At 40.2% G+C, this 27,024-nt stretch overlaps 2 protein-coding genes across 14 annotated transcripts in view; one reads left to right on the forward strand and one right to left on the reverse strand.

Annotated features, from left to right (window-relative positions):
* Window positions 1-5,866, forward strand: part of KANSL1L (KAT8 regulatory NSL complex subunit 1 like) — a 126,181-nt gene extending 120,315 nt beyond the window's left edge. For 7 of the 8 annotated variants that reach the window (XM_070387259.1, XM_070387292.1, XM_070387296.1 and 4 more), the window contains 4 exons: window positions 762-816; window positions 1,966-2,078; window positions 3,020-3,182; window positions 4,271-5,866. In XM_070387259.1, the coding sequence (XP_070243360.1) occupies window positions 762-816; window positions 1,966-2,078; window positions 3,020-3,182; window positions 4,271-4,501 (562 nt within the window). In that variant the 3' untranslated portion in view covers window positions 4,502-5,866. Of the gene's footprint in view, window positions 1-761; window positions 817-1,965; window positions 2,079-3,019; window positions 3,183-4,270 lie in introns of those variants that run through there. The other variant, XR_011467606.1, reaches the window with a different exon arrangement.
* On the reverse strand, window positions 423-26,356 carry RPE (ribulose-5-phosphate-3-epimerase). 6 transcript variants are annotated; one of them, XM_070387329.1, is made up of 7 exons: window positions 26,160-26,278; window positions 25,465-25,495; window positions 15,725-15,804; window positions 10,454-10,593; window positions 9,950-10,084; window positions 9,290-9,376; window positions 6,888-7,711 (listed from the first exon to the last, which is right to left on the reverse strand). In XM_070387329.1, exons 4-7 carry the CDS (start codon window positions 10,589-10,591, stop codon window positions 7,589-7,591), a joined length of 483 nt encoding a protein of 160 aa, XP_070243430.1. In that variant the 5' UTR covers window positions 10,592-10,593; window positions 15,725-15,804; window positions 25,465-25,495; window positions 26,160-26,278; the 3' UTR covers window positions 6,888-7,588. The 6 variants fall into 6 exon arrangements, with proteins under 6 accessions (XP_014338648.1, XP_070243430.1, XP_070243437.1 ...); XM_070387336.1 differs by having other exon boundaries at window positions 26,149-26,259; XM_014483162.2 differs by lacking the exons at window positions 6,888-7,711; window positions 25,465-25,495 and adding an exon at window positions 423-1,995 and having other exon boundaries at window positions 9,296-9,376; window positions 26,149-26,356.
* Window positions 26,357-27,024: the final 668 nt, after the last annotated feature.

Consider the following 27,024-nt stretch of genomic DNA (forward strand, 5'->3'; position numbering starts at 1 on the left):
TATCTCCTGGCAGCCAACTTAGTCAAATTTTTTAGTGATAATGAAAGCACTTTCAAGATTATAAATCTGGAACCAAGAAGTAGATATAGAAAAGGATGGAAACAAGACAGCTGATGACAACTGCAGTTATTCCTACCCATCTCTATTCTAGCTAAATTGATCCTTTTATTCATAATTGCTTTGAGGCAGTGAGAGAACTCCTAATACTCTAGCAAGTATTAGAGGAATTCCTACAGAGAATCTGTTGATACACTGTATATTAAGTAAAAACAACACTTGGTGGTTACAAGTTCTATAGCAACAGTCTTTCCAGTTTCCAGTGGTAGGCTGGAGCTCGCTGGTTGACCTGGTTTTTAATATACAAGTCCTGTGATGTGAGGCCATGATGGGAGTCTTCACACAAACAAACTGGCAAATGCTATAAATCACAGCTTTTTTCCTTTTTATTTTCTGTGCCAGTTTATCAGCATACCACTAACTCATTTCAAAATTAGTACATTCTTAGATATAAAATGCAACTATGTAGAAGAGACTGTTTATTGAAAGGCCCAAAGCAAAGCCTCGTCTTCTCCTTGTCCCCTTCTCATGGTACAAGTATTTTGTCTCTTTTGAAAAATGAAGTACTAAAATACTACAACCAGTTGAATTATGGAAATCCCAAAGAAAGAAAACACTACTATATTGGTTGTGCTTATAGAATAAAATTGCTACATTTAGATAGATTAAGAAAAGCTATTTGAAATTGGTTCTATCTTCAACAGCTGGAGGATGGTTGTTCTTCAGCCTTTGGATGAATATGATTTAGGTGAAGAAGAGGTAAGTTGCCTTTCACTCATGGGATAATTGCACTTATTATGAAGACTGCTTAATTTCTTTTCCATGTGCTTAATTTGACATTTGAGGAACTAAATGGAACTATAAGCCCTCTTTGATTTTTTATTTTCAAAACTTATGAAAAGTTCCTCACTAAAGGTATTAATTTGATTAGGAAAGTGTGTTGTACAAATTTGCCTACAAAGACAACATGCATAAAAAATAAACAAAAGCAAAAATAAAACATACCATTTCCATACATGAGTTGTTGAAATACTGAACTTACATGAGTATCTGTATTCACTTCCACTATTAGTCATATTTTTCTGCATGAAATTTAGTCTTGTATGGGAGTCTAGGGCAGTTCTCAATCAATACTGAGTTTTACAGTGAAATACTCATAGGAAGTACAATAACCTCACATCATTTTCAAATCAGGCTGTGTCACCAAATGAATTATGAAAACTTTTTTTTTTTTCCAGATTTTTGGAACCACAGGAAAGGGACTATGGACCTGTAAGGATAAAATTTACATTAAGACAAGAAAAATTATAGAGAAAAATACTATATAGCCAAACTAATTCCAAAGTGACAGTCTGAAGAGGCAGTATTATGTAAAAGACATTGTTTCTATTACATTCTATGCCAACTGATATCATTTTTCAGCTACCAAAATTTGCTTTTTAATGCCTTTCCCTCTTTTAATGCACCCTAGTTCAGAATGATTCTAGCCAGAAACACCACAACCAAAGCTTTAGAAATCTATTAAACTAATTCCCGTATCTCAGTTTTACTTTCCTTGATATTACTATGTTTCATCAACAGTATACTCCGTAAGAAGCAATCAATACAAAGGTTTGAATGAATAAAGCATGAAGGATATTTTATGTAAATATAAAAAAACCATTGTGAACCTATGTGTATTCAGGGTACCTATTAAGAACTCTAGGTAAGTCTTCAAACATGACCCGGAGGTGAAAAAGTTTCAAACTCCTCTTTTTAGGAATCTGAATCTCCTCTCATATGTTCTCATGACTTAGACTGCATTTATTGTTGTTTTCTTCCTATTGTTCTCTTTATGAGGAACTGTGACACCTGTTCTCATTTCAGAATGTTTCTGACCAAAGCAAAACTTTTCATTTCTAACTCCAGATAGAAAATCTCTCTGATGAAGTCTTCTCCCTAAGACACAAAAAGTATGAAGAGAAGGAGCAAGCCAGATGGTCACTATGGGAACAAAGCAAGTGGCAGAGAAGAAACAGCAGGCAGGTGTTGAACTATACTCAGGCTACTTACATGATGAAGAGTTTTGTGTCTTACTCCACTCTATTTCTCATGCTAATTGTCAGCATCGGTAATAGACTTAACTGAGCAAATAATGTGAAAATTCTCCATAAAAAGGTCATTTCAGTGTACTATAATGGTGGACCTAACACTAGTGATTAGAATCTGAGTGAGCTGTAACACAACTACTTCAAAAGTATTTTTCTTAAAAAAGAACCAAAAAAAGACCCTTAAAAACCTATCTAGGGTAAAAAGCAAATAGCCTGAAATACTTTGAACATGACTTTGAAGGAAGGGGGAATAAATCCTAAAAACATAATGTATTTGAGAAAAACCCTGATATTTTATGTTTAATTGGACTATTTTTTGATATAGTCAAAACTTAAAACATAAGATCATGTTGAAACCTAGTAGTCACTGTAGTGTGGGGGCCTCATTTCACACGTTTAAAACACATTTCTCTGTTTAAGTCAAGATATTCAGATGATTTGTTGTTGATCCTTATTCTAAGAGTTATCCTAACATACCTGAGATTCTATTCTCAACTTTCTCTACATTACAGAGATACAGTTTTCCAGAAGTACACAGGAAAATGTGAATTGAGTTCTTCATGGATGACATTACAATAATCATAGATACTCAGGGAACTCGGGATAAGAGTCAAGTTAACTATCTTTTCCTGTTTTCTGGAAAACAAACAAAAAATACCACCAAACAAAACTACTTATAATAATTTGGCAAGATTCCCTGAAGTACCATTTAAATAAAAGCCTTTGAGATGTGAGGATAACATGGGGAAAATCAGCAGATGAATTTTTAAAAATCTTTTGGGCAGAACTGTTTAAAGAAGTTACCAAGTTAAATGGACTTATGAACTACACTTTAGGTTGTTTATAAAATGTTTTCTTGATTTTCTTGCTAGAGCTTACCCTAAAAATGTTGAAGGACAAGATCTACTTTTGAAAGACTGCCCTTATGATTTCAGTGGTGGGCAGCACTGCACAGTGGGGAGTCCTGCTGAGCCTCCTTCAGAGAGCCAGGCTCCCAGTGCACACGGCTCACCTTCACTGAGTCAAGAGACCAAGGTGAGAGTATTCTATGTAACTGTTAAAACTTCCTTAATTGACTTTCAAAAACTTGTTTATAGAATTGTTTGCTGCTGACAAAGGATTCATCATTACGTAACACATTCAGTGCAACAGTCCAGTACAGAAGGCTGGGTGTAGGAACCAGAGGATCCATATTCCAGCATTCAAGTTCCATCACTAACTACAGATACTTCCCCCTTTTATGAAACACATGTATGTGTGTGCTCAGTCATGTCTAACTCTTAGCGACCCCATGGACTATCGCCCCACCAGGCTGCTCTGTCCATGAAATTCTCCAGGCGAGAATACTGGAGTGGGTTGCCATTCCCTTCTCCAGGGGATCTTCCCTACCCAGGGATCGAACCTGTGTCTCCTGCATTGCAGGCAGATTCTTTACTGCTTGAGTCATCGGGGAAGCCCTTTTATGTAACATGCCAAAACCTAATTCCACCTATTCACTTATTGTTAGAAAAAGGGAATTCTATCAAAGTTTATTACAAACCTAATTGGATTAAATAGAATGTTACCTGGCACATGGAAAGGTTAGTTATTTCTCTTCCCCTTAGAAAAGAGTTTGTCTCCCCATTTGTCCAGTTTTAACCTCAATAGGAGTGCTTTCTACACTGCATCTATACAGCTCTTGCACTGTTTTTCATCAGTAGATATTGGAAAAGAAGAATGTCTAGAATCAAGAGAGTAGAGATAATAGAATTTAAGAGGCAAATCATAGAAAGCTCAAAGAAAAGTTAATAGGTGTCTATAATAATGATGGAATGAAAATGGAGATACTGAAGTAGATGACCCAAACACATTTAAGGGAATTTCCCTAACATGCACCTAGCCTTAAAATGAGGACCAGTACTCCCTAATGGCACCATTTCCCTCTTCTTGGAAGAGGCAAAGTAAAAAAATAATTCCCAAAGGTCCCTATTAAATAATCCTCAGTATGTCCCACTTTAAGTTGCTGGATACTTAGGACCAAATAAGAATTTGTACTGACCAATGGTTATTACAAAATTGACATCTACAGATTATCTGAGATATGAACTTAAATTAGCTGAAACTGAACATGTTTTCTCTTTCAGTCTTTGTGGTGGGAACGACGGACTTTTCCACTGAAGGATGAAGACACAGAAGCTTTACTATGCCAAGATGAAAAAAATGATCAGGTTGAAAGATCAAGCCCAGCTTTCCACGGTGAAGTCTTCTGCACCAGTGCACCAGAGAATGGCCACCATCCAAAAAGGCAGGCAGATGGAATGGAAGAGTACAAAACCCTTGGTCTAGGACTTACTCATGTTAAAAAAAATAGGTGACAGGGAACAAGTGAAGAAAACTGTAAATGAATGGGAAAACAGGAGAAAAAAGCAAGCCCTGTTGTCCAGCCCCTCCAGTCTCAGTTCCAGAATAAGAGCATATAGTGCACATTAACCTTTTATGCTGTTTATGAAACAGGCAAGTTAGTGTCATTTTCCTTCCTGAAACCACAAGTAACTAGCTTTTCACTGACCAACAAGTGCTAGTCATTTGTGTTTGATGCAAATCACAAGTACCAGAAAATTAACTGCTGTAATTTGCTGTCAAATCACATTACTGGGTAAATAATTTTTAAACAACTTAACACCCACACCCCACCCCCCCCCGCCACCCCCGTGTATCAAATGACAGCTCCTTTTTTTCTATACAAATGGTTAATCTTAAATTGCCTCAGAAATAAGAATATAAAAATATGCGTGTATAGAGTATACATGCATATATATACACATCTAAGTAGTTTTAAAAAGCACTGGCAGTGACCATTCCACTTGAAAAATGCATGTATGAATTATCCCATGAAATATCAGCTGCACTATAAAGAAGCACAGATTTCCAATGATATTGGACATCTAGAAACATCCCTTCCTAGTAGTCCAGACTTGAAAAAAGATATTTAATAGAAGTTATTTATGGAAATTTCTATACCAGGTAACATAATACACTTTATTTGAAATCACTGATAATCTGTTGGGTTAAACACAGGTTATTTTCTATTCACTCCTAACAGAATAAGAAAAGCAATGGCGAGTTAAATATTAGTGTATTTTAAAAGTATCACATCTTTTAAGATTTGAGCTTTATGTATCTCATAAACATCCCACTTAAAATGAGTAACAAACAGGAAATTGCCATTAGTATATTATTGTACTTCTAGTTCATTTGGTCACTCCTTACCATTGCTTACTCTATTCAAATAGGCATCTATTCTTACTTGTATCCTAGAGAGAGAATTAAAATTCTTAATAGTTCAGTATTGGATACTGGAGTATATATAAAGTAAAATCTCTTTTGACACTATTACATTATTTTTTCCTATGTAAAAATTGAGGACAATTTATATGAATCACTTTTCTCATGTAGAACAGGTTATTCAAGTTGTAGTACCCATATAACTGACAATCCTAGCCACCTGGCCTAATCTGGGGGATCTGACAGTAAGTTTTTGTTAGAGACTGGAAATTATACTGGTCTCTTTAAAGAAAAAATTTCCAATTCAATACTGACAAATTTTTGCTTGTAGTTTTACTGTACATTAAAAAAAAAAAAAGAACAAACCCAAGTTGTCCAGGCAAATAAACTCAATTTTTTTGTCATGTCTGATATTATAATCTATGTAAGTTTTTAATTAAAAAGTTATTTCTATATGCCGTGTTGTCTGTGTCTATTTCTACACGCCTCGTCGTCTCCTAGCTGTGTGGCAAAGCCTTTCCTAAGCCAAAATAAAAACGAACAGTAAGAAATAAAATTTTACCTTGAGAAAACAGAAGAAACCAAGGAAGCTCTATTCCATGCTTTAAAGTGTTAACATTCCTATTTTCCAAACCTTATTTCTCAAAACTCATAGTAGCCTGAAAAAGTTTAATGACATTGGTCCTGTTATTTCTTGCCATGTGTATTTCATAGCAAGAGTATTTACAAGAATGAAGTAGGTAATACATATCTACTGTCAAACTGTAATTTGGGACACAATAATAAATAGTGTAGGATTAAATCTGTACCTTGTCATATATTAGCCTACCTGGTCTTTCTTTCTTGGATTAATAAAATATATATCCTTGGAGTCAAAAGTCATTAGTTGCAGAATATTCTTAGCAATTGGTTTTTCTAGTTTAAAGTTAGACTAGAAATAAGACAATTAAGCTTCCTTTGCTTAATCCACCTCTTAAGTGCTCCATCTATAAAAAAAAGAGTACAGAACAGAAATCCTATGCTTTCCTGGATTCTTTCCATTGTACCAGCCTGTTGATGAGTTTCAGTATCATTTTTTTTTTTTTTTACGGGACAAACACACCTGTTTTACCATTCATAGGACTGACTGTAGGTTTAGTGAGATTGTATCAATGTACTTTATAATCTTCCTCAAAACAAATTTATCTAATAGCTTCCTTGCCTTGGCATGTTCAATTCCACACCCTTACAATTCTAGGAATAGTGGAAGCTTTACATATATAATAATCTTTCAATCCTCAATACAATACCACACTCTCATAATTACATTCAATGTATAAATCAATTAATAGAAACTCAAAGAGGTTGGCTGATTTGGTTTGCTAAGATCAAACAAACAGAAGGGTCAGGATTCAACTTAATATTACTTCTAAATAGAGGCCTTTTTTCTTTTTTTAGCATAGAGCTAGCAAAACATTTTTTATGTCCTTAGGAATAGTGTGTATAATTAAAAAAAATGGGAAACGGGGTGGGGGGGAGAGATCACTGAATACTCTGTCCTTCTAGGACAGCTAACAAAATACCCTGATAAAACTTGTGCTCATATTTTAGAACAGACAACTTGAAAATCCCTGGGCTTCATAATACACTTTTTTTTTTTTAATATATCAAATATAAGGTGCAAAGTAAAAAATAAATGTTTTTGAAACTAGGAGAGTAAGTATGCCATTCCTAATCAGATGCAAACTTAGTTATCACACACAAAAAATGACAAACAGGAAAAACTGAAGAACTTCCTTTGCTTTCAGAAAACAGTAAAGAAACCAAAGAAAATTCTTTTTAGAAATTCAGAAAAAAAATTTTTTTCATAGTCGCTAACATGCCTTCCTTAGGCATTAAGACACTTTTCTGCTTGTAACCTTTATACAGCCATATTTTTACTCTTCATAAAAATCAAGCCTCCCAGTAAAAATGGTATTTTATCACATTAATCTTTCAATTCCATCACTAAAAATGTAGTTATACACACCAATTTCTAACCTCTTGGAACATTCTGCATAATGGATTTTAGTCACTGGGATGAGTAATTGCTCAGAAAAGCAGCACTGCCTCAACTGTGGTATGATTTGGTAGTCAATATTCTTGTTTTCCAGTAAAAAGGAGAGCTCCTAAGCAGAAACACTGGGGTCCTTGTTGTTTCATCGATCAAGAGAACGTTTCTGAGCAGCTTCTGAGCAAACATTTCTTAACAGGTTGATCACAGATCTGGGGTCTTCACTCCTCATAATGGCACTGCCAGACACAATCATGTTAGCGCCTGCCTGAAAGAAGTAAACACTTTAGGTTACGCCTCAAAGGAAGATGTGGAAAAACCTGAAACAGAACTCCCAGACTAGAGTTTCTACCCTTATAGCTGGCAGTCAGCACTTTAACTGTATAAAAGCCACTTCAAGATGAACATACTTAAGCAGCTAGTTCAATGAAGAAAGAAGCTGAAATGCTTAAAAGAGGATGTGAAATTATTTTTAAACATGTCTAAGAAACATTGTCTTTTTGGTAACCCTTAACCCCCTTCTTCAGGGCTTCCCTGGTGGCTCAGACAGTAAAGCGTCTGCCTGCAATGCAGGAGACCCGGGTTCAATCCCTGGGTTGGGAAGATCCCCTGGAGAAGAAAATGGCAACCCACTCCAGTATTCTTGCCTGGAAAATCCCATGGACGGAGGAGCCTGGTGGGCTACAGTACATGGGGTCGCAAAGAGTCGGACATGACTGAGCGACTTCACTTTCTTTCTTTTCAACCCCCTTCTAAATAAACTATAGTGCATCTCTGCGAACACTGAGATAAGGTTTAATCTAAAACCTTTCATCTTCACCTCTATTAAAGTTTTCCCCATATGTACCAATGCCCCCTCAGCTCCTAAAAAAAAAAATCAATCTTTTCATCTTTGAACTATGTAGAGGAATTTGCAGACAGTCTAAAAGGACAATTACTGTTAAAATGTGAGATAATCCATAAAATATGGCAACACTACATTTAAGTATCTTCTCATGTTGATGCCAGTAGAAATGGAACATATTCTTATGTATGCTTCACTGCATTCCAGAATGGTTTTGAGGTGGCTTAAAAAAGATTTTCAAGATGTTTTTCAATATGAAATCAAAGAGTAAAACCGAGTAAAAACTTATAAAAATGAGTTCAAATTTATCTGAGATTTGACTCGGGGAGGAAAATCCAATCTGTTATATGATTCAGAGCTGAAAGAAAGGGGGACCATTGAGAGAACTGCTGAAGCTGAGAAAAATTTCTCCAGTGAGAGAGACACTGCTGTGCTATGATACAGTGCATTGTCCAACAATGTTCCTCATAAAAATGAAATATTAGTTTTCTAGCGTTACAACTTAATATGTCTCAATGTAAGCAGAAACAGCATTAATGACAAAGCACAGTTCAGTAAAAATGAATTCTACAGGGGTCAAAAGATATATGCTCACTGTCTGTCCAGTGTCATCTCCATACTGATCACAGTATCAAGCAGAAAAGTGTGTGACATTTATACAAAACATTGGAAGCAAAAATAGGAAGCAAAAAAAAAACCCACACACAAAATAGGAAGATTCCCTATTTTGGAAAACTGTCTCAAAGGCCTTGGAACTTCTCAATGATATTACACACGCTTGTAGTCAGCACATTCCTCTTTCAAATAATTTTTTCATCATTACTGAGGTAGCCAGGACTTACTATTTACTTTCCTAGTTTTACATTTAAACAAACAAATACTTTTCCAGGAAAGAAAGACTATTTAGGAAGTACAGGGGAAATCTCTTTGGTAGATAAGACCTGTCCTGGCATTACATTTGATAGGAAATTGGTCCAGGTTGCCGTCAAGGAGCAGTCTCACCTCTGCGCATTTATGGATAGTGTCAGGACCTACTCCACCATCCACCTCAATGTCCAAAGATGGGAACTGGGTCCTCAACCAATGAACCTAGATATACACAAGGAAATAAATGACTCCTAAGTGGACAGGTAGAGGGAAAGCACACCAAACAAAAATGAAATGGCCACTAAAATATGACTCCAAATGTCTCACCAAGTAACTTTATATCAATAAAAGTTATGACTGGGGAAAACCATCTTAATATACTGAAACAAACTTTCATAAAAGCAAGCTTTGTTCTATTTGGCAAATGGCATTGAATTTGTCATGGATTTGCCGAAAATATAGTTCACAGAAACAAGGCGAAGATAAAACCCTCAATATTCAATGAAAATTCCATCTAAAGGTTACAGAACAGTTTCCAATGGTTTTGGAAACAAAAACTCAACACTAACATGTGGTATCTCTTCTGATCTCCAAACCTGAATCTCTTGGGCATCTCTCATCCCATATTCCAATGATATGTAGGCACCCCCATTTCCCTGCCTTCAGAGCAAGGCATAAACATACAAGCAGCCCAAACATACAAGCAGCCCAAACATACAAGCAGCCCAATACATGCTTACTGAATGAATATACACAATAAAAAACCTTACTCCGGAACCAAATACTTCTTTTTACCTTTGGCATCATATCTTCCATGAATTTCTGCCCTCCAAACCCAGGTTCCACTGTCATAACCAAGGCCATATCTATTTGATTAGCCCATGGTGCCAAATATTCAACTGAAGTTCCTGGTTTGATAGCAAGGCCAACCTGTAACAAACAAATTTGCTACATCACATCAGTAACTATTTCCGTAATACATTATTGTGGCTTATCAGGCCCAGTAGGAAGCTCTATTCTTAAAGAATGGAATACATACATAAATTGTTCAGCTGTAAATTTTAAGTCAACATGGTTATCACAAGGAAATGTTTCAAAAAGGTAGCAATTTCTAGAAAACATTAGTAGAATGTATTAATCTTATCTGACAAACATGTTATACTTAAAGCCTAGCTTCAAAGCTGAAGAACAGCTGTCTACGTCTGGTCTTCTTCACCTATCATTTCGGGTCTTCCACCAAACCTTCCCAATTCTGAAAATGAATAGTATAAAACATTAACGTCACCGCTAAGCTCTTACCTTCATTCCATTCTCCCGAATGTCTTTGATCAAAGCTCCTGGGTTGTCAGTAGCCTCAAGATGAAAGGTATATTGATTGGCTCCTGCTACAGCCATTGGCTTTACCCACTGTTCTGGCCTGGACACCATCATGTGCATGTCTGGAAAGAAAAGACATATCCTCTAAGTATTACTAAAAGGAAAACAGCTGCTCGTATTATTGAAGTCAATCTGTAGTTTTTGCTATTTCAGATATGGACTCTTCTGGCATCATGATAATTGTTAAATAGAAGTTATACTTCAGCATAGATAGCTTCCCTGCATCCTTAAGATAAGGTTTTGGTTAAACACATTTATCAAAAAAAATCCAACATTTTTCCACAAAAAGCTTACAGCACTATTTATGAGAAGCAGTAACTAGAAATCAGGAAACATAAGTTCAGGTTCAGAAAATACTGTTGTAAAAAACTTAGATTACATTCTTAGTGAGGGAGACAAATAAAGGAGTAAATACAAATAAAGTTGGCAGTAAATAAAGCCAGTGTTGCTGGAGTCGGGGGCGGGGGGGGGCGGAGGGGGAGGGGACGGCACCGGGGAGAGAGCATGAGGTAAGAGAAACACTGGATAAAACTACTGAACTCTGCAGACCATCAGGTTTTATTCTGAATGACACAGAACAAATACTGCAGTACTTAGATCTAACTTTGAAGATCAAGGCAATAAACCTAGTGACTGCAGATGGTGAGCAGTGGTGGGGATTCCGGATATTTTCTAAAGGCAGGGCCAAGAGGGGCTGCTGTGGCTCAGACGTGCACAGTGAGACAAGGGTCAGATGGTGCAAGGATGTGGGCCTAAGCAGCTAGAACAGAAGTGTCACCACTAAGAGGGAGACAACTGCAAAAAGGAGGGGCAGACTCAGAGGAAAGAACACGTTAACCAGAAGCAGCCTGCCACGTGACCTTAAATCTAAAGCTCAAATCATATGAAAATGTTTGGGAAGAAATGAGTGTGGCCTTCTTAAACATCTCAACTTAAAATATAATATTAATAGCACTTCACGGGAAAGAGAGGGCAGCTTAAAAGAAGTGAAAACAAGAAATGATGCAGGAAAGAAGAAAACAGTAAACACTCTGTCTGGACAGAGAGTAATGAGGAGAGTTTTGAGCTTTTTACTTTGTAACAGAGAGCACATTTCTGATTCAGCAAAGCTATGTTAAAGAAAAAAAATCTAGTATTCCAGAATTCAATAGCAAAGATTTATAAAATGCAACAAGGCTTTGAAAAACGTCAGGAAAACAGAGTATAGAGCCTGATTAATGAAGTCAAGACTAACATTTATATTTCTAAACTAGTAAAAGTAACAAAAATAGAACATATTTTAATAGGCAAAACTTTGATTTTAGAAGATAAACTCAATTTGGTGTGTTTTTCCTTCATATCATAAACAAGAAAAATTCAATCTGGTTTACAAGACCAAGTTTACTCATTCCTAAGTTACCAGACTAGATAGCTAAGTCATCCCTATTCAATCTCCAGCGTGCAGTCACCACCAGCAACCATCACTGGACATTCTCTGGTGTTCGGGGAATCAATGACTCAGCGACTCTGCCTGTAATTACAACACAGGGCTCAAATGTTCTACTGTCAGACTCCTTCTGCACTCTTAAAAATTACTGAAGACTCCTCCACCCCAATACTGATGATGTGAAATTAAAAGACGCTTACTCCTTGGAAGCAAAGTTATGTCCAACCTAGATAGCATATTCAAAAGCAGAGACATTACTTTGCCAACAAGGATCCGTCTAGTCAAGGTTTTTCCTGTGGTCATGTACGGATGTGAGAGTTGGATTGTGAAGAAGGCTGAGCACCAAAGAATTGATGTTTTTGAACTGTGGTGTTGGAGAAGACTCTTGAGAGTCCCTTGGACTGCAAGGAGATCCAACCAGGCCATTCTGAAGGAGATCAGCCCTGGGATTTCTTTGAAAGGAATGATGCTAAAGCTCAAACCCAGTACTTTGGCCACCTCATGCGAAGAGTTGACTCATTGGAAAAAACTCTGATGCTGGGAGGGATTGGGGGCAGGAGGAGAAGGGGACGACAGAGGATGAGATGGCTGGATGGCATCACTGACTCGATGGACGTGAGTCTGAGTGAACCCCGAGAGTTGGTGATGGACAGGGCGGCCTGGCGTGCTGCAATTCATGGGGTCGCAAAGAGTCAGACACGACTGAGCGACTGAACTGAACTGAATGTATTAGAAAGGCAAACTAAAAAAAACTTTTAGCGTCTACTTGTGTGTGCTAAGTCACTTCAGCCATGTGACTGAGCAACTTCACTTTCACGCATTGGAGAAGGAAATGGCAACCCACTCCAGTGCTCTAGTCTGGAGAATCCCAGGGACAGGGGAGCCTGGTGGGCTGCCGTCTATGGGGTCCCACAGAGTCAGACACGACTGAAGTGACTTAGCAGCAGCAGTAGTGCCTGGCTTAAGAGAATACATCTGTATTCTCACATCTGCTCTGCATTCAATCTATTGTTTTATAGTAGGGAAAAAAAATACAGAAAAGGGAGGCGTCCCTACACGCATAGCCTTTTCACTCAAGTATGGATATTCTATCATTTCTACCCCAAAACTCAACAAGCAGTATGAAAGATTACAGGCAATGTGGAATCTATAAATCCTGTCAGTGACCTTTCCATACTTTGTTAATGCTAAAGCTCATTAGTCTGTATTTTGAACAGCTTTTTTAAGTACTATTGTTTCACTGAGTTACACAGATCTTCCAAACAGAGACACATTCTTTATATACTATCCAAAACCCACATGTGTCAATGTCACTACAGATCTGATCAAAAAAGCTGTAAGCATTGGGAAGCTCTCAAGCTCAAAGCAGCAAATATAAGTTTTCCAAAACTCCAATTTTCACTTGCAAATTCTAACTTTTGTCAGTGGCAACGAAAAGTGATGAGCTGCTTTCTTTGAAGTGACAGGTTCACGTAGTTAATTTTAAAGACAACATCAGGAAAACATCTAAGGCTAATAACCACAGTTCATTGTCAGTTATTCTTGTAATGGAAAATGGTGTTTGTGAAAAAACCAGCACTTGCAGTACAGCTCAAGACAATGAAATGAGTGGTTTTCCTCAAGGAAATGATCATCCTCCAGGATTCAACAGAAGGGCTTTGTACGTATTACCTTCCTACTTCGTCACACAAAATACTAAAGAGACGTGCACTCAAGAATCAAGATTTACTAAATCCATCACCTGTTCCAATTCATCAAGGATACTTACTATGAAGGCATGGTGTGTAAGAACATCACGACTACCTGTAGTAACCTGTTCAGTATTACCCGTTCAGTAAAACCACCTTATCTCTGGCTAAGGCATCAGCAGACTCACTCACCGCTTCTGCACCATCAGTACAAATAATGGCAAATAATATCAGTACAAATAATTTACAAATCGAACTACAAATAGTTTTGACATCATGCTGCTGCTGCTGCTGCTGCTAAGTCGCTTCAGTCGTATCTGTCTGAAAAAGACTCCCACAGGTCCTCAGACATACTTGAAGACCACTGATTTAGATAAAAGCAAAAATGACTTTTCCCTACCACTTTACATCTTAAGATAGTAAATTCTACTCAATATTAGGACTGAATTGTTAAAAGCTTTAGCAGTTATACACACAACTTGTGATCTAACTCCTAAGATATATAAGGCACCAACAACCAGTATCCAAGAATTAAACAAACAACATATAATATAAAAACAAAGGTCACAAACACTAAAGCATATGAAATCCATTCATCTTTAGAGATTGTCTTCTGGTAAGACTGATTAGCAAGTTTAGCAGCAAACAACAAACTAAAAGCAGGAATGAAAAAACAGATTGTGGGGGGGTGGGGGTGTCAGCTGAGCTGGTAAGAGAAGGGGCACAGATGGGGGGGAGTCAAACAGCAGTGAGAAGTAACAGTTGGGAGACCAGCTAAAAGGAAGGGGAAAAGACAACTACAGACATACTTTAAATCCACACAAAGCCAGAGTGGAGGATTCTGTGGCCATCGTACAAGGCGTGAGAGGGCAAAGAACACTATTTCATCCAACTCCGATAGTTGTAAGGATATATTTACCCTCGAAAATTCAGCTTCCAAAATGTTAATAATAATTAAAAAAAAAAAAGTTCAGGTAATCAGAGGATTATATTCCATTATTTGGAAATTTCAAAATGGTGAACATGTTGGTGGAACAGTTTCCCTCAAGTCACATGAATTGATAAAGTTGGTGCCTTCGAAGTGGAACAGGCCTACAGAGGCTCTAACAGCCTCCTGCAATGTCGGCAGTGTTCCACAACTGCACTGGGACAGTAGTCACACGCGGCCACTAAGAACTCACAATGCAGTTAATGCCACTAAGAAACAATTTTTAATTTTAGCTGACTTAAATAGCTACATGAGGCTAGTGGCTACCATACTGAACAGGCACAGCTAGAGCCCTTCATAAAACTGGTCCACAATAGGTCAATAAAAATATGTAAGTTTTACTAAAATTAAGTAATGAATTACATAAACACACATTATTTATAAAAACTCACCAAATGTCTTCTGTACCAGAGATCTGGCAAGAGAGGCTCTGCTAACTTAGCTTAAAACATCAGCAGCAGTGACAAGGATATGTGGGCTGAATCTACGTTCCACAGGAGTAACTTCTAGGTCACTATGAGATCTTAAAAAAAAACCTTAATTCACCTTATCCTACAACACTGAAGTGGAGCATACACAGACCAGTAGAAAGCTCCAGTTTCTATGAATCGACTTCTCATCTAGACTATAAATCAACTGATTCCTAAGTTCATTTAACAATCACATTGAGCTTCAGCTGTGTGTCTATGCTAAGCTCTGGGAAAACCACAGCAAACCAAGTGAATGAAATCCTGCCCTTAAGGAGTCTGATAAAAGCAATCGCAGATTCAAAGAAATTCTAAGAAAAATCAACAATGTAAAAAGGTTAATTTAGGACAGGCCTCTCTGAAGAAACAACAACAAAGGGTCTGAGGTGGAAAGATGAGGTAGCACTGACCAAGTGAACACGGCTTTTTAGGCAAAGTGACTCTAGCCAAAGTGCCTAGGCCCCGAAGTGCGCAAGTTCGGCTTCTTACAGTAGGCCAATGAAGTCCCAGCACAGGGAGAAGGGAAAGGGTACACTGTCAAACTGGAGGTTGAGAAATCAACCAGCTACTTCCCCTTTACTTGAGCAAGATACTCCGCTTCAGATGGCGTAAACACCCACTTACCAAAGAAAGGGTCCTGGCCTAGCTGCTTTCGGAGGCTTTCTACCACAGGGTGACCAAAGGTGATGTTGGGAACAAAATGCCTACAAGACAAACAAAATCTTACTCTGAAAATGTTTTCAATTCAGTCTCTGTATTTTTCTCAAAATGTATCCTGATAGACAAAGAGGAGATTATCTGTGATTGCAATATTTTTCAATTTAACATCAGTATCAGTATTAGGCACTAAAAATACCTATAGAATTTCAGTTTTACAGAGCAGTAACTCCTTGATATTCCAGTAAGTCATAATGTCACATAATCAACCAATTTAACACTGTAATTCAAAATCCATGACAGGAAGAAATGAAGGATGACAAAATCAAAACCCCAAAATTTATATGACTTGCCCAAGTCACATACTAGTTAGGAAGTTCAAGACTCTGATATGGGTTTCTCAAATCTTAAGCCTATCACAGGTCACCTGTGGCTATCTCTAATCCACCTCTATCACAGGGCATAAAATGACAAGCTTATTTAAGCTTTCTTAAAGATTATCAATAAGGAAACTTAACTGTGCCTTCCCTGGTGGCTCAGAGGTTAAAGCGTCTGCCTGCAATGCAGAGAGACCTGGGTTTGATCCCTGGGTCAGGAAGATCCCTGGAGAAGGAAATGGCAACTCACTCCAGTATTCTTGCCCGGAGAATCCCATGGACGGAGGAGCCTGATGGGCTACAGTCCACGGGGTTGCAAAGAGTCGGACACGACTGAGCGACTTCACTTTCACTGAAGGTTTGTAACATACCAGATATTGTACCTTATTTTATTTCATCTTCACAACAGCCCTCTGAGGTAGATGCTGTTATTATCTCCATTTGAGGAGCACAGGATATAACTTCCTTAAGTCACCCAGTTAATAATTCGTTGGGGCAGGTTTCAAATTAAGGCTTTCTGATATCAGACCCAAGGCAGTTAACCATTATACTGCTCCAGTTCTCTTGTTTTATCACCAGCTCACTTCAACATTTAGGCTGGGTGCTTCAGAGTACTATATTTTGTTTAAAAATAAAAAAGTTTCTCTGCTCCCCACAGACAAGTTTACAATCTCACTGGCACTAAGAGATGGCTAATGACTCACCACAACTCATGACTGACTGCTACACTATAGTTGTTGGCAGGAAGCCAGCTCGGCCAAGGACCACTTTCCCAACTCCCTTTAAAACCAGGTGGCCACGTGACTACTTCTCACAAAAGGGCTGTGAAATACGAACACAGGTGATGCGTGTCACTGCAGAGCCCGGGAGGTTGAGTATATTCGTGTTCTGTTCTCATTTTACCCTTCTGCCAGGAAAGAGGCCCTTGAGGGCAGAGACAGGGGATGGAAGGGGACTCTGACGTCCCTGAATTTCTGCATGGAAGGACATTCACACCAAACTACTACCTGAAGGAAAAATAAACTTTATAACGTTAAGCCAAAGAAATCTAGGCTTTCTTTAGTTAAAGTAGTATGCATTACCTTGAATGAGGCCTGTAGAGAAAAGCTAAAGTATGCAATATAAGATAATTGTTTCAGAGGCAGGTAGAATAGCATTTTTTTTTTAAAGCAATAGATCATGGGGTTCATGTCCATGGAATTCTTCAGGCAAGAATACTAGAATGGGTTGCCATTTCTTTCTCCAGGGGACCTTTACGACCCAGGGATCAAACCCAGGTTTCCCACGTTATAGGCAGATTCTTTACCACCTGAGCCACCAGGGAAGCCCCAGATCATGGAATTACAGAACTAATGGAATTTGTAAAGATGGGGAAAGAAATGAAGCAAAGGTAGAGAAAACTAAGTTAAGCTCAAAGAAAGGGAGATGGTGCTGCCCACCTTGGCTACTATGAATAAAATACGAGGCAAGACTGTGTCACATTAAATGATACAGAATGCCAGGCTCACTGTTTGAACTTTAATCCTGATCAAGTGAGGTTTTAAAAGAGAAAGTCAAAGTCACTCACTCAGGTCTGACTCTTTGCAACCCCATGTTCTATACAGTCCATGGGAATTCTCCAGGCTAGAATACTGGAGTGGGTAGCCTTTCCCCTCTCCAGGGGATCTTCCCAAGTCAGGGATCAAACCCAGGTCTCCCGCACTGCAGGTGAATTCTTTATCAGCTGAGCCACCAGAGAAGCAATGAACAATTAAGATGGAAACAATACTTTAGTAGCACAAATGACTGAGCAGTAAACTGGAAGAAGCAAGGCAAGAGGTGTTGGTAAATGACAAGAAACAGCAAAAACAGAAACAAGGATAGCAACTGACGGGATTTTCCTGATAAGATGCAGCAGGGTGGTGGTGGGGTGGGAAGTGCTGTCAGAGAAGAAACCACGGGGCTTCCCAGGTGGTGCTAGTGGTAAAGAACCTGCCTGCCAATGCTGGAGATGTAAGAGACGTAGGTTCCCTCCGTGGGTTGGGAAGAGCTCCTGGAGGAGGGCATGCCAACCCACTCCAGTATTCTTGCCTGGAGAATCCCATGGATAGAGGAGCCTGGCTGGCTACAGTCCATGGGGTCACAAAGAGGCAGACACAACTGAAGTAACTTAGCACCCAGCACCAAGGTCTTGAGCTCAGATGACAAGCAGGCAGAATGCGGGTTAATAAAAAATTATACAGGACAACCACCATTCTAAACAATTCCATCATATTAACTCATTAAAATCATGCCAACAATTCAGTGAGACAGGTACCATTGTTTTCTGTATTTTTATAGAGTACGTCATGAGAAATGCTGGGCTGGAAGAAGCACAAGCTGGAATCGAGATTGCTGGGAGAAATAATAACCTCAGATATGCAGATGACACCACCATTATGGCAGAAAGTGAAGAGGAACTAAAGAGCCTCTTGATGAAAGTGAAAGAGGAGAGTGAAAAAGTTGGCTTAAAGCTCAACAGTCAGAAAATGAAGATCATGGCATCTGGTCCCATCACTTCATGGGAAATAGATGGGGAAACAGTGGAAACAGTGTCAGACTCTATTTTTTTGGGCTCCAAAATCACTGCAGATGGTGACTGCAGCCATGAAATTAAAAGACACTTACTCCTTGGAAGGAAAGTTATAACCAACCTAGATAGCATATTGAAAAGCAGAGACATTACTTTGCCAACATTACTTGCCGTCTAGTCAAGGCTATGGTATTTCCAGCGGTCATGTATGGATGTGAGAGTTGGGCTGTGAAGAAAGCTGAGCACCAAAGAATTGATGCTTTTGAACTGTGGTGTTGGAGAAGACTCTTGAAAGTCCCTTGGACTGCAAAGAGATCCAACCAGTCCATTCTGAAGGAGATCAGTCCTGGGTGTTCTTTGGAAGGACTGATGCTAAAGCTGAAACTCCAATACTTTGGCCACCTCATGCGAAGAGTTGACTCACTGGAAAAGACCCTGATGCTGGGAGGGATTGGGGGCAGGAGGAGAAGGGGACGACAGAGGATGAGATGGCTGGATGGCATCACCGACTCGATGGACGTGAGCTTGAGTGAACTCCGGGAGTTGGTGATGGACAGGGAGGCCTGGCGTGCTGCAATTCATGGGGTCGCAAAGAGTTGGACACGACTGAGCGACTGAACTGATAGATGAGAAAGAGAGGCTCAAGCTCACACAACCAGTAAGTGCAGGAGGCAGTCAACCTAGCTCCAAAGTTCAGGCTCTTATCTGCCGGGCCTGTCTGTCCCTTCACTGACAATTAATAACTAACTGAAAAAAAAGTCCAAGGGAGGAGAGCCTTAAGAGAGAGAAAGTCATCGGGGGTGGGGATAGGGGTGGCTGGGTTGGCAGATAGCATGGAGGATTGAAACAGGGCAGAAGGAGACAGGGGACAAATGAAGATCTGGCCTGGCTAATGGTGGCCTGTGAGACTGTGGGCCCAGTACTGGAAATTTCTGCAAGTTTTTCAAAAGTCAGAAATGTAGTACTAATGTGCAATCTCCCTGGCTTTTAAATCATCCTAACTTAGGACCCCTTCACGGATCACAGCCTTGCCATGGAGAAGGGGCTTGTGTAACTCAATAAAGCTGTGAGTCATGTAGTACACGGCCACCCAAGATGGACGGGTCAAAGTGAAGAGCTCTGATAAAACATGGTCCACTGGAGGAGGAGATGGCAAACTGCTCCAGTATTCTTGCCTAGAGAACCCCGTACACAGTATATGGAAAGGCACAAAGATATGACACTGAAAGATGAGTCCCCTAGGTCAGAGGTGTCCAATATGCTACAGGAGCACAGCGGAGAAACAGCTCCACACAGAATGATGAGGCTGAACCAAAGTGGAAATGACGCTCAGCAGTGGATGTATATGGTGGGGAAGTTAAGTCCGAAGCTATGAAGAACAATACAGCATAGGAAGCTGGAATGTTAGGTTCATGAATCAAGGTAAACTGGATACGGTCAAACAAGAAATGGTAAGAGTCAACATCGACATCTTAGTGAACTAAAAATGGACTGGAATGGGCGAACTTAATTCAGATGACCATCGTATCTACTACTGTGGGCAAGAATCGATTAAAAGAAATGGGAGTAGCCCTCACAGCCGACAAAAGAGGCTGAAATGCAGTACTTGGGTGCAGTCCCAAAAGGCAAGAATGATCCTGGCAAATCATTCAATATCACAGTAATCCAACTCTATGCTCCAACCACTAAAGCCAAAGAACCTGAAGTTGAATGTTTCTATGAAAATCTCCAAGACCTTCTATAACACCAAAATAAAAGATGTCCTTTTCATCACAGAGGACTGGAATGCAAAAGTAGGAAGTCAAGAGTTACCTGGATTAACAGGCAAGTTTGGCCTTGGAGTACAAAATGAAGCAGGGAAAAGGCTAACAGAGACACTCTGTCGAGAACACACTGGTCATAGCAAACACCCTCTTCCAACAACAGGAGATGACTCTACAAATGGGCATCACCAGATGGTCAGTACCAAAATCAGACTGATTATACTCTTTGCAGCCGAAGATGGAGAAGCTCTACAAAGTCAGCAAAGTCAAGACCTGGAGCTGAATGTGGTTCATCTCATGAGTTCCTTACAGCAAAATTCAGGCTTAAATTGAAAAAAGTAGAAAAAGCCACTAGGCCATTCAGATTTGACCTAAATCAAACTACTTATGATTGATTATGCAGTGGAGGCAATGAATAAATTCAAGGGATAACATCTGGGTAGAGTGCCTGAAGAACCATGGACAGAAGTTCATAACACTGTGTAGAAGGAAGTAACCAAAACCATCCCCAAGAAAAAGAAATACAAGAAGGTTGTCTGAGGAGGTTTTACTGGCTAATGGTGGCCTGTGAGACTGTGGGCCCAGTACTGGAAATTTTGAAAAAAAAATTGCTGAGAAGTGAAAGGCAAGGAAAAAACAGAAAGATATACCCAAGTGAATGCAGAGTTTCAAAGAAAAGCAGAGATAAGAAGGCCTTCTTAAATGAACAGTGCAAAGAAGTAGAGGAAAACAACAAAATGGGAAAGAATAGAGATCTCTTCAAGAAAACTGGAGATATCAAAGGAATATTTCATGCAAGGATGAGCATGATAAAGGACAGAAATGGTAAGGACCTAACAGAAGCAGAAGAGATTAAGACGAGGTGGCAAGAATGCATATAAGAACTATACAAAAGAGGTCTTAACCACCAGGATAACCACGATGGTGGGGTCACTCACCTGGAGCTAGACATCCAGGAGTGTGAAGTGGTCCTTAGGAAGCATTACTACAAAAAGACTAGTGGAGGTGATGGAATTCCAGCTGAGCTATCTAAAACTGCAAAAGACGATGCTGTAAAGTGCTGCACTCAGTATGCCAGCAAATTTGGAAAACTCAGCAACAGACACAGGGCTGGAGAAGGTCAGTTTTCATTCTAATCCCAAAGAAAGGCAATGCCAAAGAATGCTCAAACTACCGCACAAATGCACTCATTTCACATGCTAACAAGGTAATGCTCAACATCCTTCAAGCTAGGCTTCAGCAGTATGTGAACTGAGAACTTCCAGATGTACATAATACATTTAGAAAAGGAAGAGGAACCAGAGATCAAATTGCCAACATCTGCTGGATCATAGAAAAAGCAAGGGAATCTCAGAAAAACATCTATTTCTACTTCATTGACTACGCTAAAGCCTTTGACTGTGTGGATCACCACAAACTGTGGAAAATTCTTAAAGAGATGGAAATACCAGACCATCTTACCTACCTCCTAAGAAACCTGTATGCAACTGAAGAAGCAACCAGACATGGAACAATGCACTGGTTCAAAATTGGGAAAGGAGTACAGCAAGGCCATATACTGTCACCCTACTTATTTAACTTATATGCAGAATACATCATGCGACATGGTGAGCTGGATGAATCAAAAGCTGGATCAAGATAGCCAGGAGAAATATCAACAACCTCAGACATGCAGATGATACCACTTTGGTGGCAGAAAGGGAAGAGGACCCAAAAAGCCTCTTGATGAGGGTGAAAGAGTGTGAAAAAGCTGGCTTAAAACTTAACATTCTAAAAACTAGTATCATGGCATCTGGCCTCATCACTTACGGCAAAGAGAAGGGGAAAAAGTGGAAAGAGAGACAAACTTTATTTTCCTGGGCTCCAAATTCACTGTAGATGGTGACTACAGCCATGAAATTAAAAAATTAAGACACTTGCTCCTTGAAGGGCTTCCCTGGTGGTGCAGTGGTAAAGAATCTGCCTGCAATGAGGGAGATGCGGGTTCAAGCCCTGAGTAGGGAAGATCCCCTGGAGAAGAGAATGACAACCCACTCCAGTATTCTTGCCTGGAGAATTTCATGGACAGAGGAGCCTGGCAGGCTAAAGTCCATTGGGTTGCAAAAGCTGGACATGACTGAGTGACTAGCACTACTGCTGCTCCCTGGAAGGAAAGCTATGACAAACCTAGACAGCATATTAAAAAGCAGAGACATTACTTTGCTGAAAAAGGTCCATGTAGTCAAAGGTATGGTTTTCAAGTACTCATGTAGGGATATGAGAGTTGGACCATAAAGAAGGCTTGCACCGAAGAACTGATGCTTTTGAATTGTGGTGCAATTGTGGTGCTTAGAAGACTCTCTTGAGAGTCCCTTGGACAACAAGATCAAACTAGTCAATCCTAAAGGAAATCAAACCTGAATATTCATTAGAAGGACTAATGCTAAAGCTCCAATACTTTGGTCATCTGATGCGAACAGCCAACTCACAGGAAAACACCCTGATTCTGGGAAAGACAATACAGGAGGAAAAGGGGGCAACAGAGGATGAGATGGTTGGATGGCATCATCAACTCAATCAACACGACCAAACACTAGGAGACAGTGAAGGACGGAAGCCTGGCACGCTGCAGTTCATGGGGTTAACAAAGAGCTGGAACAACTTAGCAACCAGACAACAACAACTAATTTAGAAATTGCTTATTTGCTCTGTTCCTACACTTAAAGACCCATACATTTCCAATCACTTCCTGTCAAGACACATTTATGTTTACATGCTCTCCAATTTTTTTTTCCAGAAAAACCCACCTGTCCTTTACTTCAAATATCCAACCACACTAGTGCTCCACCGACCAGTGTTTCCAAAACTTGTTCTCACTTTCAAAGTTCTTCTGTTTTAATCAGAAGACACAGTGGGGACTTCAGGGAAAGACAGAGGACCAGAGAACAACCAGTGCATCAAGCTCAATGTAAGATTTTTAAGGGGCAAGGAAAAGCATGGAGGCAGAACGTGGAGGGAGTCCACAGCCCCGCTTTCATACCCTGGGCCTAAGCAGCACTGCAGTTTAGCCAGGCCCTGCCTGTTCTGATGGGACACTGGGGAAGGGGCTGAACCTCCCCAACTGGTTTCCTATTGCAAAATGGGAATGAAAGTAACTCAAAGTTGTGATGATTAACAGGGAAAGGTTTTTAAAATAGTGTATGCAAAATTTGCTTATTTTCAAACCAAGATGTTTCTCAGTAAAAGGGGAAAGGAGTCAATAAAAAACAAACACATTTACTTAACAAGCTCAGGGACTGCCATAGGCCTGGGAGGGGCAAGAGATTTCTTAGAAGATACCTCTATTATGATAAAGCAATTCATCCAATCAATTATAACTAGGCCTGCCATAGTGCTTTTCCTGCCTGCAGAGAACAGAGGTGAGCTGTGCTTTCAGGGAGTTTACCGTGCAGCAGGAGATGTGAAATAAATGACAAAAATATAAACTAGCTGTCTCTCAAAGACAGACAATATCTTAATCATTCTCTGTAAGCCGAATACCCAGAGAAGACAGTTTCTGAGACAAAACAAACTGTTGCCTGCTTCCAATCCGGGTTCCACCATTTCCTAGCTACAAGGGAACTTAATCTCTCTTTTATTAGACTCCTCACTGTCAACTCTGGCGCTGATAACAGCAGCAAGCACATGGGGCTGCATGAGATAATTCACAAAAAGTACTAGAACAGGGGATATATGTATACCTACGGCTGATTCAGGGCTTCCCTTGTAGCTCAGTAGGTAAAGAATCTGCCTGCAATGCAGGAGACCTGGGTTTGATTCCTGGGTTCGATTCCTGGGTCAGGAAGATCCCCTGGAGAAGGAAATGGCAATCCACTGCAGTATTCTTGGCTGGAAAATCCCATGGACAGAGGAGCCTGGCGGGCTACAGTTCATGGGGTCGCAAGAGTCGGACACGACTTAGCAACTAAATCACCACCACCACCATGGCTGATTCATGTTGAGGTTTGACAGAAAACAACAAAATTCTGTAAAGCAATTATCCCTCAATAAAAAAGAAAAAGAAAAAAAAAAATCTAAAAAAAAGTATTAGAACAGAAACAATCGAGTGTTCTTTATGAGCTCTATATTTATTATTCCCTATTGTTATCATTGATATTCTGACTGATAAACTGGGACAAATTATTTTCTCCATTCATTCACTTAAACATGGTCAGACTATACTCGTAAGTGCTAAGTCATTTGTGTCCAACTCTTTGCGACCCTATGGACTGTAGCCTGCCAGGCTCCTCTGTCCATGGGATTTTCCAGGCAAGAATACTGGAGTGGGTTGCCATTTCCTCCTCCAGGGAATCTTCCCAACCCAAGGATCGAACCCATGTCTCCTGTGTCTCCTGCATTAGCAGACACTAGTTCTTTACCACTAGCGCCACCTGGGAAGTCTGTTCTATCCTGAGACTCCTAAGTGACTCAGAATTATGTCTCATTCTATATCTCAGACACAAAAATGTAGCTACCCATCTGTGAGTACATACTCCAGTAACTTTTCGAAGTTCAGGGCTTTCAAGCAAAGGTGTCAAAAAACGAAGTACATAAATAGAGTTACATGTGATAGCAAACTAAAAATCTAGGTTTTGGAAGAAGTAATATTCTGGAGAAGGAAATGGCAATCCACTCCAGTACTATTGCCTGGATAATCCCATGGACAGAGGAGCCTGGGAGACTACAGTCCATGGGGTCGCAAAGAGTCGGACACGACTGAGCGACTTCACTCACTCACTCACAGAGATTTTACCTATTTACAATAAATTTACTCTTCTACCCCAAACCATGGTTAACGGCCGTTTTGATCTTATGGCAGTTATCAGTGCGACAAATGCAAGTTGCAACTCTGTCACAATGTGTGTAACCTTGAGGGAGTATTAACTGTTTTCTCTAGCTTTGTTCCTCATTTTATAACCAACTTATGAAACTAGCATCAATCTGATTTCAAACAATATTGATTATGGGCTATAACTACAGTGCTTAAAAATTACTTACAAAAAACTGACCTCCCTGAAGAGCAGGGTGCCTGAAGAGAAAATAGATAGGAAAATCAAAATTCGAACAATGAGACAACAATTATCATCAATTATAGAAAATTTACCATGTGCCAGGCATTGTAAACTACCTGTACCAGCTCATTTCATCTTCCAAAGATGCCTGGGCAATAGAGTGTTATTACTCCCACTTTCCACAGAATGAAACTGAAGCTCAATGAGGTTAAATGGCTTGTCCCAAGTAACCTAGCAAGTGGCAGAACTCGGGCGTTCTCACTCCAGCTGCAAAGCTCGTCATCGTTATACAAGTCTGTCTCCCCAGCAATGCCACTAACTAGCTATATGAGCTTGGGCAAGTCATGCCTATCCCCTTGGGCCTCAGTTTCTCCACCTGAAAATGAGAGACAGGTCCTAGAGATTTAAGGTCGCTTCCGGGTGCTAAGTGCTAGAAGAATACACGTTATGTAAAGGGGAGGGGAGAAGATGAGGCTTGGGACACGGTCGCAGCCCAGGTCCCCTCCAAGCGGAACCTCCTGGGTTTCCACCTCAGGCCCCCTCCTCAGTACCGCGTTCAGAGTGAGGCGCTTCGCGACACAGGGACGCCGTGCACCTAACAGGTACTCAGTCAATGGGAGCCTATCCCGCCCCACGCGACAACCCAGGCCCGAACCCCGCGGAGAGTTACCCGTCCATTACATCCAGGTGCAGATAATCGGCCCCAGAGTCCAGCATCCGGAGGCACTCGGCCCCTAAACTGGCCAGGTCACTGTTGAGGATGGAAGGGCCAATCTTGCAACCAGACGCCATGGTGCTAGTGCTCCAACGCAAGTTACCGCACGAGAGCCCGGCTCGATGAAGGCGTCCTGCCCAGATTGGCCGAGCAGTTTTGGTTCCGCCTCTTCTCCGTAGATCTTTCCGGATTCCGCCGGAAGCAGCTGCCCTAAGGGGGAAGTCCCGCCTCCCCTAGAGGGAAGGACTGCCACCTTAAGGGCTTAGGGGCGGGGCCTCGCAATGAGGCACCTTCCTCCTTCCTCTGACCTCAGTTTTTGAAACAGGGCTTTCAAAAAACAAAAACTAAAAACCAGGTCTGTCTGGTCTCCCAGTCTTCTGAGGAGTTTCTTAATCTTTTTTAGTTAAGTTCTTAAATCTTTTTCAGATTCTTTTGTATAGTAATTAATGATCTTAAGGAGACCAAAGAATGCGGAAACAAACACTGTTATCAGGCATAGATAGAAGTAACATTCCTAAAGATACAGTGAAAGTGAAAGTCACTCAGTCGCTTCCGACTCTTTGCGACCCCATGGACTGTCCATGGAATTCTGCAGGCCAGAATACTGGAGTGCGTATCCGGTCTCTTCTCCAGGGGATCTTCACAACCCAGGAATCGAACCCAGGTCTCCTGCTTGGCAGGCAGATTCTTTACCACTGAGGCACCTGGGAAGCCCCAAAGATACAGTATCAGTTGTGAATTCAGCCAGTTCTTTTCCATGAAAATGATTAGCCTGAAGCCTCAACCACCAGATCAGTTGGAACCTAAGAAATGATGCTGTTTACCTTTTCT

The sequence above is a fragment of the Bos mutus genome, chromosome 2 (genome assembly GCF_027580195.1).
Source record: "Bos mutus isolate GX-2022 chromosome 2, NWIPB_WYAK_1.1, whole genome shotgun sequence".
In the NCBI taxonomy this organism is placed as follows: Eukaryota; Metazoa; Chordata; class Mammalia; order Artiodactyla; family Bovidae; genus Bos; species Bos mutus.

Coding starts and splice junctions, on each gene's coding strand:
- RPE (XM_005888986.3), bottom strand. CDS start 26,270: ATGGCGTCTGGTTGCAAGATTGGCCCTTCCATCCTCAACAGTGACCTG. Junction 15,805..26,148: donor CACCTGGATGTAATGGACGG/GTAACTCTCCGC, acceptor TTTGTCTTGTAG/GCATTTTGTTCCCAACATCA. Junction 10,594..15,724: donor AGGCCAGGACCCTTTCTTTG/GTAAGTGGGTGT, acceptor TTTTCTTTCCAG/ACATGCACATGATGGTGTCC.